The 14253-nt window shown below is 47.2% G+C and overlaps 1 protein-coding gene across 20 annotated transcripts in view; it reads left to right on the forward strand.

Annotated features, from left to right (window-relative positions):
- Positions 1–13862, forward strand: part of LOC18423446 (coiled coil protein) — a 47061-nt gene extending 33199 nt beyond the window's left edge. For 16 of the 20 annotated variants that reach the window (XM_011628635.3, XM_020673648.2, XM_088850177.1 and 13 more), the window contains one exon: positions 13595–13862. In XM_011628635.3, coding sequence (XP_011626937.1) covers positions 13595–13630 — 36 coding nt within the window. In that variant the 3' untranslated portion in view covers positions 13631–13862. Of the gene's footprint in view, positions 1–13132; positions 13244–13594 lie in introns of all 20 variants that reach the window. The other 4 variants (XR_002282640.2, XR_016043228.1, XR_016043227.1 and 1 more) reach the window with 1 other exon arrangement.
- Positions 13863–14253: the final 391 nt, after the last annotated feature.

Below are 14253 nucleotides of genomic sequence, written 5' to 3' on the forward strand. Positions count from 1 at the left end.
CTCCCTCGTTCTTGGTGATGAGAGCAATGAAAGAAGCATTCTTACCTTTGTGAATAAGCCCACGATTCTCGAACTCAGAGTAAAAGGAAAGCATATCAGCCCTGATGGAGGTCCAGAACCTTTTGAATAGGGCTATTGGGAAGTCGTCGGGACCTGGAGCACGATCCTGTCCGAGCTCGTTGATGGTAAGATTTCAACTTTGGTAAAGGGGCGCTCTAGTCAAATGGCCTGATTAGGGGGAATGGAGTTGAAGGAAAGGTTGTCCATGGAAGGGGGGGCTTTCACAGGAGCACTGAAGAGGTTAGAGAAGTATTCTATAATGGCCTGTTCTATGAGGTGTGGCTGGTTGAGGGTGGATTCCTGGTATTGGATTTGAGTTGTGGTGTTATCTCTTCATATATAGTTAACGATCCTATGGAAAAAGGTCGTGTTAAGATCATCGCTTTTCAACCATTTAACTCTCGACTAGTGAACGAAATTTCGGCTGCCTTGCCGCCTAGGCGATCATTTTTCCAAACCTCCTAGGTTTGGAGTAGGCGGTATCCTCTCTAGGCGGGTCCATCTAAGCACCTTCCTAGGCGGAGTAAAAGGCGAGTGCCTTGGCACCGCCTTGACTTCACCTTTATTTACGTAAATTAATTCCATGAGTAGCTATTTAATTTATTGGTGAACCAAAAAATAGTATTAATTCAATTTTAATTAATATATGGAAGGATTAGACTTTTTATGCCACTTGACGAAAAAGCTTTTTGCATGTAATAGTAACCGTGAGTAGCTATATTAGTTTATTGTTTAACCAAAAAATGGAAGGATTTACTTTTTTGCATGTGACAGTAACCATGAGTAGCTCTATTAATTTATTGTACTCTTTTCGTCAATTGTAAATCACTTTGATAAATGTCTTGAACTGCAACTTAGGTTGGAAAAAACAGGAATCATCCAAGACGCCTTTGTGTCTGGGCATTGCCTTGGTGCCTAGGCCGCCCAGACCTCTGACTGTCTAGGTGGCCACATCCGCCTTCTTGAACATTTCTCTCGACCGTTGAGCCCAGTGAATCTCCTCTTTCCTCAAAGTGTCGCGGAAGTCCAATTTGAACTCGAAGCGAAGGAACGATTCATTGGGTTGAGCCTCTTCCGTGAGGTCGAGCTGATGGATGGAGTTAAGGAGTTATTTTTTTGGGTGTGGAATTGACCCAGAAGTTTTCTACTCCAAGTTCTGAGGGAAAGTTTAAGGAGATGGAGTTTTCTTTGAAGGCGGCAGTCCGCTCATCCCTGTACATTGTGGGAGTAGGAAGACCAGCAGGAGGGGATGAGGGAAGTGAGGCTTGGTTCCTCAAGCCACGACATTTCGAAACATAAAGGTTTTGGGCCACCATTGGCCGGTAAGGTATCAAGTAAAAGGGGTTGTGATCTGAGGTGGTTTTGGGGGGGGGCTAGAAAGTGGGTCCCTGGAGATGAAGAGTCCCATAGGAGGCTACAGAGAAAGCGGTCCCATTTAGAGAAAGAAGGGGAGGAGGCAGAGTGGTTAGACTCGATATGGATGGCTCCTTGAAGGGGAATATCAATCAGGTCATGGTGGGCGATGAAGTCGGAGAAGGCCGTAATGGTAGGAGTGATCCTTGTTGAAACACTTCTCTCAAATGACCGCAACATGACATTGTAGTCCCATCCTAGGCAGCACTTGGACGGGGTTGGGAGGCAATATTGTGGAGCTTATTCCATAGATGGGGCCTGTCGCTATCAAACTTGGGGCCATAGATGATCGAAAATTTCCACGGCAAATTATCAATGATCCTAGTGAGGGATACTGTAACAAAGAAGGGGCCCATAAAGGAGGAGGTGAGTCTATGGGACAATGGGTCCCATATGACCCAGATACCTCCCTACGCCCCTTTTACTTCAAGGGCCACCCATTGGCAGGGTTTTCGGCCCCAAACTTATCGGGCTTGCCGCAGGGAGGGAAACAACAATTTAATTTCTATAAGGGCGAGGATGGAGGGGGAGAATTTTGAGTAGTAAGAGCGCATGGAATTGCACTTCTGAGGAGTGTCGAAGCCACGGATGTTCCAAACCAATAACTTCATTGGTTAAGATTTTTGGATCAGACGTCGAGAGGATTGTCTGGAAGTGTTGCTCCGAAGAGCAGACGAGGACGAAGAGGGATCACAGGGGGAGGGAGGTAGACCTGGGTCGTAGTTGATCTTTCTTACTTATTTTAAACCTGCTCTGGACATTAGACTTGAAGAAGGCCTCGACGTCTTCTTTCAAGCCGTCAAACTTGAAGCCAATGGCCTTCATGACTTTGTTGACATCGCCTTGCGCATCATCCATAGCCGCCACAAAGCTGGAGCCCACAGATGGTGCAGAGGATCTGCTAGAAGAAGGGGAGGGGTTAGACTGGGGATTTGTAGGGTGGGCTGTCCGTTTAGGTCTGCAGGAGGGCAACAGAGGCCACTGGGAGGTTAGAGGGAGGCAAGGGGTCGAGTATAAGGTTGGGATGTTTGAGGGAGTAACGAGTGGGGGGTTAACTATAATGGGAGGAAGGGAATTAGGTATGGGGGAGGGGAAAAGAAATTGGGTTTCAGCGATTGGATGGGACCAGAAGATGGGAGGAGAGGGAGAAGGGGCTTGAGGAGGAAGGGGTGCAAAGTTGTGCGAAAGTGGCCAGGAGCAGAAGAAAAATGGTAGGTTGAGAGGTGCATGGGAAGAAAGGGGATGGGGGAGGGGAGAGGCGAGGTTGCCTGAAGATGGGTGATGGGTCAAAGAAATGAGCGACTGTAGGTAAGATGGGGTGGAGGGGTTGCAGGCACTGGGTGGGCGAGAGCTTGGCGGGAGTTGGAACACCTTCGAGAGACCATCGGGGTGGAGGGGTTTGATGAGGGGAATGATGCCGGCTGGAGGAGAAAGGTGGTAGAGCAACTAGATGGTGAAGAGGGATGCGGTTCTTCTGAGGGCTCAACGAACGAAGAAGGGAAGGGGGGCCGGGATGGGTTGCAGGGAGAAGGGGGTGGAGGGGAAGCGGAGGGGGACCACTGGTGTTAGATTAGGGATTGAGGAAAGAGGAAAGGTAGAGGAAGGGGAGGAGTCTCACCGAAGAGGGAAGCATCAAAAGGGGGGGGGTGGAGTCAGACCTTAGGAAGGGGCTGCAATAGCATGGGGTGGTGGTGGTATTTGGACCTTGGGAGGCCAAATGACAGCGGGGTAGGGAGAATGATCGAAGAGAGAGGCATTAGGGGAGGGGTGGGGCAGGTGAAGGCCTTGAGAAGCGGCTGCCATGATGGGGGAGCAGCTATGAGGGAAGGTGGCGGCGGGTTTTGGGCCACGGGAGACAAGATAGTAGAGGAGGGCGAGAAAGGGAGGCGTAGTGGATAATCCAAGGAGAAAGGGGAGAGATAGGCAAGAGGGCCATCGATGAGCGAGGGGCCCAAGGGAGGGCGGTGATATTGGGCTGAGGGTAAGGATGATGAGGGAGAGAAGATAAGGACGTTGGGTGAGAGGGAAGACATGTGGATGATAGAGGGGGAAGAGGGAAGAATGGAGGGAGAATGTAAGTGGGCGGAGGTAGGTGGGTAATAAATGGGATTAGGCGCACGAGTTAAAGAGGGAGGGGAATCGGGGGCCACCTTGCAAAGAGACGACGGTTGATAGGATAAAATGGCATAGAGAGGGGGGGCCAAGGGCGGCACAATGATGGGGCCAGGAGTGTCATCAAAAGGTAGGTCCTAGAGATGTGGGGTGGGAGCAATGGGATCGGAGCGGTTGTGGATCATGGCCAGGGGCTGTAGTCTAGGGTTTGGAGGACAAAGGTCTCTAAGGATCAGGAGTCTCTGGTTGCCTCTAATAATCGAGCGAGGTGGATGGCAGTTAGACCTATGTTTACTGAGGTGGTAAGAGGAAGATGCAAGTATGGAGGAGGAAAGGGTTAGGTTGGAGGAGAGGGTGTTTGGGGATAAAGGGCCTAGAGGGGGGGGGGGGTGCTTGTGGTATGATGGTACGTGTGCCTTTCATGGGTCAATAGGAAGGAGGGGTATCATGGAGCTGAATAGGTGGATGGTTGAGGTATAACATGGGGCCCTTGGATTTTGGAGGAGGATGGGCAGGGGAAGGATGGACTATACCCTCAGTTTGGTCCTAAGGAACTATTGACCTCATGGACTCATCTTGGGTCAAGTGGGAGAAAGTCTGACCATCATGGGATGGAGCATGGCAGGTTGGGTGGGGAGCTCAATGGCATGTGAGAATCTCTGAGGGAGTGGTGAGGGGAAGGTGTGATATGAAGGCTGTTGGGTCATGGGGATTGGGTGGATTAAGGTAAGTCGATAGATAGTTGGGAGGATTGTGCACCATTCTACGTTCGTGAAGGCGTTGGGGGGGTTATGAACACCGCCGATATTAGGGATAGAGTTTGGGATTAGATGAAGAGTTGTACGTGGCTTATAGGATAGCGGGAAATTGAGATTGGGAATCAATGGTGCAATAGCAAGGATTTTTTTATAAGTAAACTGTTAACTTTGTATTGATAAAAGAAGAAGTACAAGCTACCAAAAAATGGGCTCCCCACTAGCTAGGAGCTCTATAAAAAAATGGGCACCCCTAATACAAAAAATAAGCGTCCCATGGGCTGGAAGCTCCGTACAAAAACCACGGCAAAAAGGATGGTACCCGCCTGTATCAAGAGGGATTAGTGTTGTGGTGCTGACCATGGGGATGTGAGAGGGCCGTGCTATTGGCTGCTCGTGCTTTCGCTTGTGCGTCGCCCTTCATGTTTTTGTAAGTTCTTTCATTACTCCTTTTATAACTAACTGAATGAGATTTCTCGTAAATCCATCCCATTTTCTGACACATAATTGGGCTTCCACCTCTTAACACAAGGGTCCCTTCGCCAAATATGCCTTCAAGAGATGACTACATGAAGATATGTGTGAGAGTTCATGGGCATGGTGTAGAGCCAGAGGCCCAAGCGATAACATTCTTGAAGTCTCCTACCAAGAGAGTTGGGCTCGAAAAGTGATTGAAGCGTTTGAGGCCATCGAGTAGTGCAAGGCCCTCCGCTGATTGGGAATCAGCATGACCGATGAATTTGGAATATTAAATTAGGGTTTGGCATTCGTGTTTCCTGATGAGGCCGCCTATACCTATGGGGCTAGGGTTGCCAAGAGAACAACCGTCAAAATTCAATTTAGATTAGCTTGGTTCAGGTGGCCTCTAGCATGTGGCTCGAGGAATTTGCAGCTGCCTTGAGTGGAACAGGGCCTGCCCGTTGAGGAAGAAGGCAGAGTGCGAGACTCCTTTGAAATACTTGTGGTTGGTTGCCCAAAAGGTAACTTGGGTCCGAATCTTATCAAGTAATTTCTACAAGGAGCTCTCGCCACATAAGATACGGTTGCTCCTCTCAGTCCAGATGGTCCACAGTGCGGCTGCTACTTCAGCCTTCCATAAAATGATGCCAGATTTGGGTCAAGGAAGTGGGTGGAGGGAGCTGAAAAGGAGTGGGATCGGTTGAGGGGTGACCCATTTCCAATTGAACCGTTGAAGGGGACCCCAAAGATACCATGCCACCGGACAATGGATCAAGAAGTGTGTGTTGCTTCTCTTGTCAAGGCGGCACATGATGCTTTTATTGGGGATATGCAGTCCTCTTCTTTGCAGCTAGTCGACCATGGGAGCTCTTTCAAAAAGGGCCACCCAATTGAAAAATTGGATCTTGGGCGGTGCTATGGAGGACCATGCCTAGGCAATGATGGAGGTTGGAGAGAGGGAAGGTGGGGGGTTGAATGAGCTTGAGGAGAAAGGAAGAGACCGAGAAAAATCCTGTAGGGGGTGGACACCATATAATCTAGACTACCCCGGAAGGATGGAGAAAAATAGATTGAATAAGAGATGAGAGATGAAGGAATTCAGCAAATTCCAGGTTTGAGAGGTTTTTTAAAGGTAGGGTTTCAAGCTTTGGAGGGGCTCGAGATGGTGAAGTAGTCTGTCGCAGTTGAAGACGGTTGAGAGCAAGGAGAAAAAGAGATGGGAAAAGGTCTTGAAAGAGGAATGTGACCAAACCAAAGGTCCAACAGAATTGAACCTGTTGACCCTCTCAAGGGTGAAAACGAAAACCGTCTTTGAAAGAGGTAAGGGAGGTCAAGAGGGACCTCCAAACACTTGAGGTATTGTTGTATGCCTGGCAATTTGGTACTCTATCTGAGGGCTGAAGGCGATATTTGTGCCATAGTACTTGCATCCAAGGGTAGTTCTCTTGAGTGGTGGCGATGTGGTTCTTCTGAGTGGTGAGTCGCCACCACCATTTACTGAGGAGTGCTATATTATGGATTTTGAGACTACGGATGCCCAGACCTCCAAGGTGTTTGTGGGAGCAGACCCTTTTTCAAGAGATAGAGATGAAATTTCCTCTAGTTGCTCTCCCCCAACCTAAGGAAGTTCCTCATGAGCTGTTCCAGCCGGTGGATAATAGGTATTGGCATGCACAAAAGCGACATCTGATAGACTAGGATGTTGGCTAGGGTAGCTTTGATGAGGGTTAGCCTTCTCGCTTGGGAGAGGAAGCGACCCTTCCAACTGGCAAATTTGTGATCAAACTTGTCGATAATGTGGGCACACTGTCAAGTCTTAGGCTTGCCGATGCAAAGAGGCATGCGCAAATATTGAGATGGCAAAGTGTTTGCTTGGTATCCCATTTGGTTGGCATTCTTTGGTATCTTGAAGGGATAAGGACACCCCAAACATCTTGGACTTGGCCAGATTTACTTTGAAACTGATGGCAAACTCAAAGCATTTAAGGAAAAGGCAAAGGGAGTCGACTTCTTGAGTGGAGGCCTTGCGGAAGACAAGGGGGTCATCCGCGTATTGTTGGTGAGTTATGGTTGGGCTTTGAGGCCCACTCTTGAAGCTGTGCAGCAGACCGGCTTGAAACATATGAGAGAGGTGGATTGGCTGAAGACCTTAGCAATTATGGCAAAAAGAAATGGGGATAGGGGTTCCCCTTGTCTAGGGCCTCTGGAAGAAGGAAAATGTCCTCTAGTGGAGCCGTTGATCAAGACCGAGAAGGAGGAACTCTCGAGGATTACATTGAGAAGGGACCAATCAACGTGATCGTAAGAGAGCACCTCTCTAAGCCTGGAGGCCAGCACCTTGGATCAGATATTTTAAGAGTTATTAATGAGGCTAATAGGCAGAAGTCCTTCAATTCTTATGCCCCCTCAAGATAAGGAAAGAGGGTAATGAACATGGCATTCATGGCCCTATGGATAATGCCTCGCTCGTGGAATTCCTCGAGAAAAGAGAGGAAGAAAGGCCCGAGGACAGTTCCTGAGAAAGAGAGGAGAGATCTTCCATCTAGGGTCGAGAATTTCAACGGGCAAAGAACAACTTTCGAAAGTATTCTAAGATGGATCTCTCCTCTTGGTCTGGTAGTTCGCAAATACTTTCCTAGATCTTGATGTGGGTGATAGAGTTATCAGGTCTTCTACAGTTGGCAATCTTATGAAAGAACGCTCTATTGAGGTCCCCGGATTTGAGCCATTTCATCCTAGACCTTTGGTGCCAAAAGATTTCTTTCATATTGAGCATGCAAAGGTAATCGAGCTTGAGTTGAGTCTTTGGTGGCTTTCTATGGTGAATAGGGCCATGAGTTTTCTTCCAAATTGTCCCAGTCCTAAATGGATTAAAGGTGAGTTTTTTTAAATTGGAAGTTTCCAGGGAGTTGTCGGCTACAGTTTCTCAAAGAGTGTTTCAACATCTTTAATTTGTGTTGGAGCTTGAAACCCGCCCAACCAGAGGTCAAAGTGGTGAGTGACTCCCACGAGAGAGGGATAGGAGCATTGAGTTGAGCTTCCATAAGCTAGAACATCTCAAATCTAAATGGTCTAGGACCCTAGTGACCAGGAGGGTGTTGAGCATGATGGGGCAATGGTCGAAGGTAGGTTTGGGTAGAACTGAGGCATGGGATCCAGGGAATACACTATTCCATTGAGGGCTAAAGAGGAATCCATTCAATTTGGAGAGGGAAGGAGAAGTGGATTGATTGGACTACGTGAAAAGGCCATCATGGAGGGGAACATCTATAAGGTTGTTCCTGGAGATAAATTGGAGCTTGAGCCTGAGATATCTTGGAGTTAGAGTTACGTTCATAGGACCCACGTGTTATGTTAAAGTTGCCACCTAAACACCATGAGGGGTGAGGAAGGGATGCCTCAACATCAAGTTCAGCCCAAAAGTGCTCCCTAAGCTCTCAATGTTGGGGCCGTAAACTGCTGAAAATTTCCAAGGCAAGCCATCGAAGATTCTAGACATGACCACAATGACTGAGAAAGAGGCTAGTGGGTTGAGACTAAGGTGTGGAGAGTTGGGTCCCAGGTGACCCAAATTCCTCCTGATGTCTCAAAGGCTGGCAGGGTTTCCCATTGGCAAGGTTTCTATTCCCACACTTGTCGAAACAACATAAGAGAGGGCAAAGGTAGCTTAGTTTTAGTGAGGGCAAGAAGAGAGTGAGAGTACTTATGGCTGAGATCGCACACTGCCTTGTGCTGATCGGGGTGTCCCAAACCCTTGATGTTTCACGCGAGAATAATAATGAGGAAAGCTTGAGGGGGGGCGATGCGTCTAGGAGATCGTCTAAGGGACACACCATCCGAATGGGCGGACTTGGCTAGAGATTTGCGAGAGGAGTCCATGAGTAGCAAGGGATTCTAAGAGGGACCGGTTTTGTCGTTAATATCACAAGAAAGGTTAGAGATCTCCATTATTCCCTTTCCTTTGCAGCTTACCCTAAACTGCGTTTGAGCTTCTGCCTCGAAGAAGGCATGCAAAAGGCCTTCAAGGCTATCATAATGGAAGTCCATAATCTTTAAAACTTGATTAATGTCTCCTTGAGTAGAGGGAGGGAGTCAAAGGGAGGAAGAGAGGGGAGAGGAGGGGCCACAAGTGGTGTTAGGGACATTGAATCGATCACGCTACAAGGCGTCGGCAGTGAGACAGGCCCGGGCTGCCGTGTGTCACCGGACAGAAGGGGCATACATAAGGGCCTGCTTCCAGATGGGGGATAAAGGGGAGGGAGTGAGCTAGACCTTCTCGGGGGGCAGGAAAGCCTCGAGGAAGTGTAAGATGACGTGTTGCAAGAAGGATGGCGATGGGGTGACATGGTCCAATGGGGGATAGAGGTTCACGTGGGAAGGGAAGTGAGATGGAGGAACGAGGGTGGGGGTGAGGAATGATGGGAGCGTGTAGAGGAAGGTGGCTCAAGGACAGGATGTGTGGGATGCGTTTCGCTGTCCCCATGGCGAGAGGGTCAGCAAGGGTTGACTTCAGTTGGGTTACTTGCGACCGTAGGATCTGGGCGTGAATGGACGTCTAATGTGGGATAAGGGTTCACGTGGGAAGGGAGTGGGTTGGAGGGACAGGGGTGGGGGGAGATGATGGAAGCCTGCAGAGGAAGGCAGCTCATGGACAAGTTGTGTGGGACGCATGTTGCCGTCTTGATGGCAAGAGGGTCGGCAAACTCCAATAGGGGTACTTGGGACCGTAGAATCTGGGCGTCGATGGACATCCCAATGATGATGTGGAGACGCCCTACGATTGAGCGTCTTACAGTCACAATTGTGGGGTTTGTATCATCTTCTCGCATTTGTAATCTTTGGATTCCGATCAGCAGTGTGCTCCTCTTCGTGGTCCACCCTCGACACATGGCGGTTTGACGATGGAGAGGATCCAGACCAGGAGATGTGAACTCAGTTGTAATCCTCGTCAATGTCCAACCAAAGGGTGGATGGGATATTGTGTGGATCCAAAACCTTAATAAGTAGCCAAACGGTACCCATCGGTAGGACTTCACAATATGGAGATGAAATTACCACAAGCATTACCGATGAGTCTGAATGTGTTAGGGTTCCAAGCTAGGGTTCCAAGCATGAAGAAGTATATGGGAAGCCCTAAGCCACATCCCTTACTTGTTGAAAGCCCCTTGATGTTGTGACCAATGTTCCAGTGACAAAGAAGCTCAGAAGGAAGGGATGGTGTTTGATGCGCACATCGCACTTTCTTTAGAAGGGAGGAGGAAGAGGTAAACTCCATTTGCAAGCTTTCTACAATTTTCCAATCAGATTCCTCCCAAATTCTATGACCCCATTTTTCAATGCTCCTAAGATCATCTTGTTTAGGGTGGAAGGAACCCACCAGTGGTTTGCCTCCTGGAATGGAGATGATGAAGTTTTGAGACGGGAGGAGGGGTAGTAGGTGAGGGCCCAAGAGAGGGAAAAGATGAAGAAGGGCATGTTTCGAAAGAGGAGACTGGAGTGGTATGGGGAAGGAGAGAGGAATTTACTAGGGTATGGGTGGGGGGAGGCGTGGGATCGAGGTCATTGGGTTTGATGAGGTGGGCATTGTGCTGGTGGAGTGGTGGGAGCGGCATGTTCTCCACTAGGGATTACCTAGGTTCGGAGAGAGAGTTCCCAGGGCTTGGATGAGATTAATTTAGCAGAGATTGTTGGCATGGGGATTTGCAAAGGTTGGGGACAGCTGGCAGGGAGCTTGACTACTCAAAGGGTTGGTCTGCTGACTCTATGCTGGCCGTCGCTCTGGGTGATGGGGGGGTTATGATAGGCTGGATTGTTACCACATGATGAAGAGCTGCTAGACAATGTGGAGATGAGGAGCTCAGGATTTGGGTGGGCGGTGGTGGGAAGTTATGGAACTCACACAAATAGATTTGGGGAAAGGTTTCACAGGTTGAGGAGAGGGGTTAGGGGTAGGGTGGACGGCCAAGATGAAGGATCTGCGACTCTTGGGACTTAGGGATCTTCCAACTGTGAATTGTAGGAGGCTAGCGGTGGGCTTCTATTATCACTAACTGTAGTTGTGGTTTGCTCAGGTCTTTGTGGTTGCTGAGGATCTTGACCATCAAAACAAGCAGCCATTCCATGGTTGTTAGATCTTCTCTTGTTGTTGTGATGTTGCACCATGATACAGGCTCGCTGCAAAGGCTGCTGCCCGTCGGGGTTGTTGCTGCTGTGCTGTGTGGGACCGATCAGAGAGGCATTATTATGTTCAAACAATTTTGACGCAATAGGGTCTTCAATTCCACTGTGACCCAAATTCTTTGTGGGATGGCCTCCCATCCCAAGTATCCACCAGCATCTGTATGGCTCCCAAAGGAAGGAAGTCCATGGACCTCTAAAGGATTCAAACAAAGCTCCCACCGCAATTTGTTATGACTTGGAAAGTAGAGGCATACGTGGCATGGACTGGAATTGCTGAAGCCATGATCTAGAAGCTCTTTTGATGGACTGTACTGAAGTTTACAGAGCACGGGATTGGGTTAACCTGGCTCTTGTAAACAGGGGGTTGTTGGTTTCCAAGTCATGTTTTACTAGGGTCGCCTTAGGAATGAGAACAGAACAGGCCCCCCTCGAGTTTATGGCAACCAAAGTCTCCTTCATGCCATACATGTTTGCCCCATCTTTCAATCCCTCTAAGATGTCTCTGTGGGGGTGGAAGACTGAAGGCTGGAGAGTCTCTTATTGATAAAATCCCCTCAAGGATGAGAATGTTGCAACTGGGTCGATTAAGGTCGCCTTGGGCTTCAACTAATGGAGGAGTTGATGTTGCGGTTGGATTATGCTGGGGGCTGAACGATGGCTTTTCCTAGGGAAGCATTTTGTTGGAGTGATTTAGGATCTCCCCTGATCCAGCTAGAATAGAAGTGGTATATATCTGAAAGTGCTGGAGGTTCTGGGAGTGAACCACACTCCTGAGGTGCACTGTGGAAGAACAGGGGAGATTGAGGACTTGCAGGGAGGTGGCAGGCGTTCGTGGTGGCTAATCAATAGCGGCCATGGCAATAGGTTCGGGAAGGTGGAGTATGTCCTTCATGATTGCTTCCTTCGAAAGTTCAGTGGTTTCTTTTCATATTCCCACCATGACTGCAAAAATTCATTCTTACAGTAGCATTAGATCCCTAAGGTTCAATTTTACATCAGATGATTCTTATGCAAAAACAAGAAATGAATCCATAAGAGCAAATTGAGCAAACTCAATACCTCCCCCAATTTCCTAAGCATGGACACAATGGAGTAAGAGATGAGTGATGGTCTTCTCTAATTACCTGGATGGAAGACACTTCTATGAGTTATATAAACCCAAACCATCAACAATGGAAGACTCTGTCCAATATGAAGGTTGTCACTCCTGAGCCTCCTTTCCTCCTCACATCTATTCCTCTTTTTTACACCAAGATCTTGTGGAAAGAAATCATGGGCATTCGTCTTCCTACACCACTCTCTCTCCCCTACCACCTTTTTTAGCATATTATCAGTTGAAGACCCTCTAAGGTTCAGATTCGAAAACATCCATCCACATTTGATCAATATTCGTGGCTACTATAGCTACTAAGGGAAATTTTCTACCCAAAGGCTGTCACTACAACCTGTTATCCTTCCATGTCTTTTATTTAGCATCGCACAACCTTCCTGTATTGCTTTATGTTTTTATCATTTTATCTATGCTAAACCCACCTTTGTCATATTATTTGTCAGAGCAATCTGGCAAGCATTGCCATCTCCTTTCCCTTGACATTTTTCTTTTTTCTTTTTTAATCTGGTAACTGTTCTATTCTATTACGTAAAAGGAAATTACAAGCTGTCAAATAGGGAAGAAAGGAAGCACCTTTTCCTTGACATTCAGAGGCCCAAACCCTCTAATGCGCTTCTGAATTTAAGTCATGGTTTCTATCATGTGTGTTTAAATAGATCATTTCTGGGGATCATCAGTTGGTGCAATATTGGTTCTTTTGAATGAAATGATGGCATTCACTCATGCTTACGTCAAAAGTTTGTGAAATGTCATCCATTTTAGATCGGTACTGCTGAATTGCCTGCCTTACGATGACTATACCTCTTCTATTCTGAATTCATGTTGATGCCTTACGTTGAAATGAAACCCTTAGGTTGATCCCAAGGAATGACTTCCTTGGTGGAAAAATGTCAAAAAGGAATACCTAGTTTGTGAGTCAACTTTTGAGTTATTGTTATTGCTGTAGCTGCTCTTGTTGTTGTTGTTTTCTTTTGTGAATGGTAATAGAGTGACAAGAAGAAGCAGACAGACATCAAAGTTTAAAGTGTGGCGTGTATCTCAGGTTCGTCTATGAACCAGAACAGAATAGCTATACCTTCAGAAGGGCTTAAGCTGGAGGCATCACTGGTGATTTCTGTCCTTCAGCTTGCATCTGTCAATATTTGTCATAGAAGTAGGTTCCCTGATGGCATAAAATTTCAGATTGTTTGTTTATTGCTTGAGATATATATCTACTTGATGCGGGAAAACAATTTTGTTTTGAGAGAACATGGGCCTTCCATATAATCTTATCTGGAAGACAATAAATTACTTTTGAGACATATAGGGGGAATGTGATAAGCTGAGTGCTCTTAATTTATTCTCGTTGTTTCCTCTCCTTTTCAGAAAAGTACTAACTTATGAGTTAAGGGAATAAACTCGTTACTTGACTTTCTAGTACTTTGTTTTGGGGATTTATTATGCATTTCTGTAGTACTGTAGTAATCAGCACCTCCGTTTCAACATACTCCTTTGTTTGATGCAGCGAATAGATCCAGACAACCGTGCTGATAATGGTTAACCAACATTGTCTGGGGAAGCGTATTGATCTGTGAGTCTCATCATTGATGAGCAGCTCCTGATTTTGTGAAGTTCAGCCTTTTGCGATTTTTATGGCTATCCTTTTTGTTTTTTTAATCTCTTGATTCTTCTGGGGATCTTTACAGATCCCTACTTCGAAGCTCTCTGCATGTAAGAATGATGTGATACTAGTAACCATGCATACCCACTTAATGAAGAAGCTGCTTTCTGCATTTTGTGGTGTGAAAATTGCCAAAGGATACAAATCTTGGCTTTTAGAGCTCTCGATTTCTATTTTTATTCTTTTGCACTTTTCAATGACGGTATTGACTGGAAGTGTGGGCTGGCATATGTTGGTCACAAAGATGTTTTGGAGGGGTTTGGAGGTGGAAAAGACTGCATCAAGAGGTAGAGGTATATCTGTCTAACACGCCAAAGGGTATGATTTATGTTGTCTGCACTGCCCATACTCGAAGAGGGACTTTATGAGTTCTTCTGCTGGAGTTGCTTTTGTGTCCTAAAGAATCGGAGGAATCAATCGCCACCATCCCTCCTTGGTATGGCCTGTGGAGCTCGTGTGTATAATACGGGTGGAATGTAAAATTGTTCTGACTAGAGAAATTT

The sequence above is a fragment of the Amborella trichopoda genome, chromosome 10 (genome assembly GCF_054954075.1).
Source record: "Amborella trichopoda isolate Santa Cruz 75 chromosome 10, AtrichopodaSantaCruz75HAP2 v2.0, whole genome shotgun sequence".
Classification (NCBI taxonomy): Eukaryota; Viridiplantae; Streptophyta; class Magnoliopsida; order Amborellales; family Amborellaceae; genus Amborella; species Amborella trichopoda.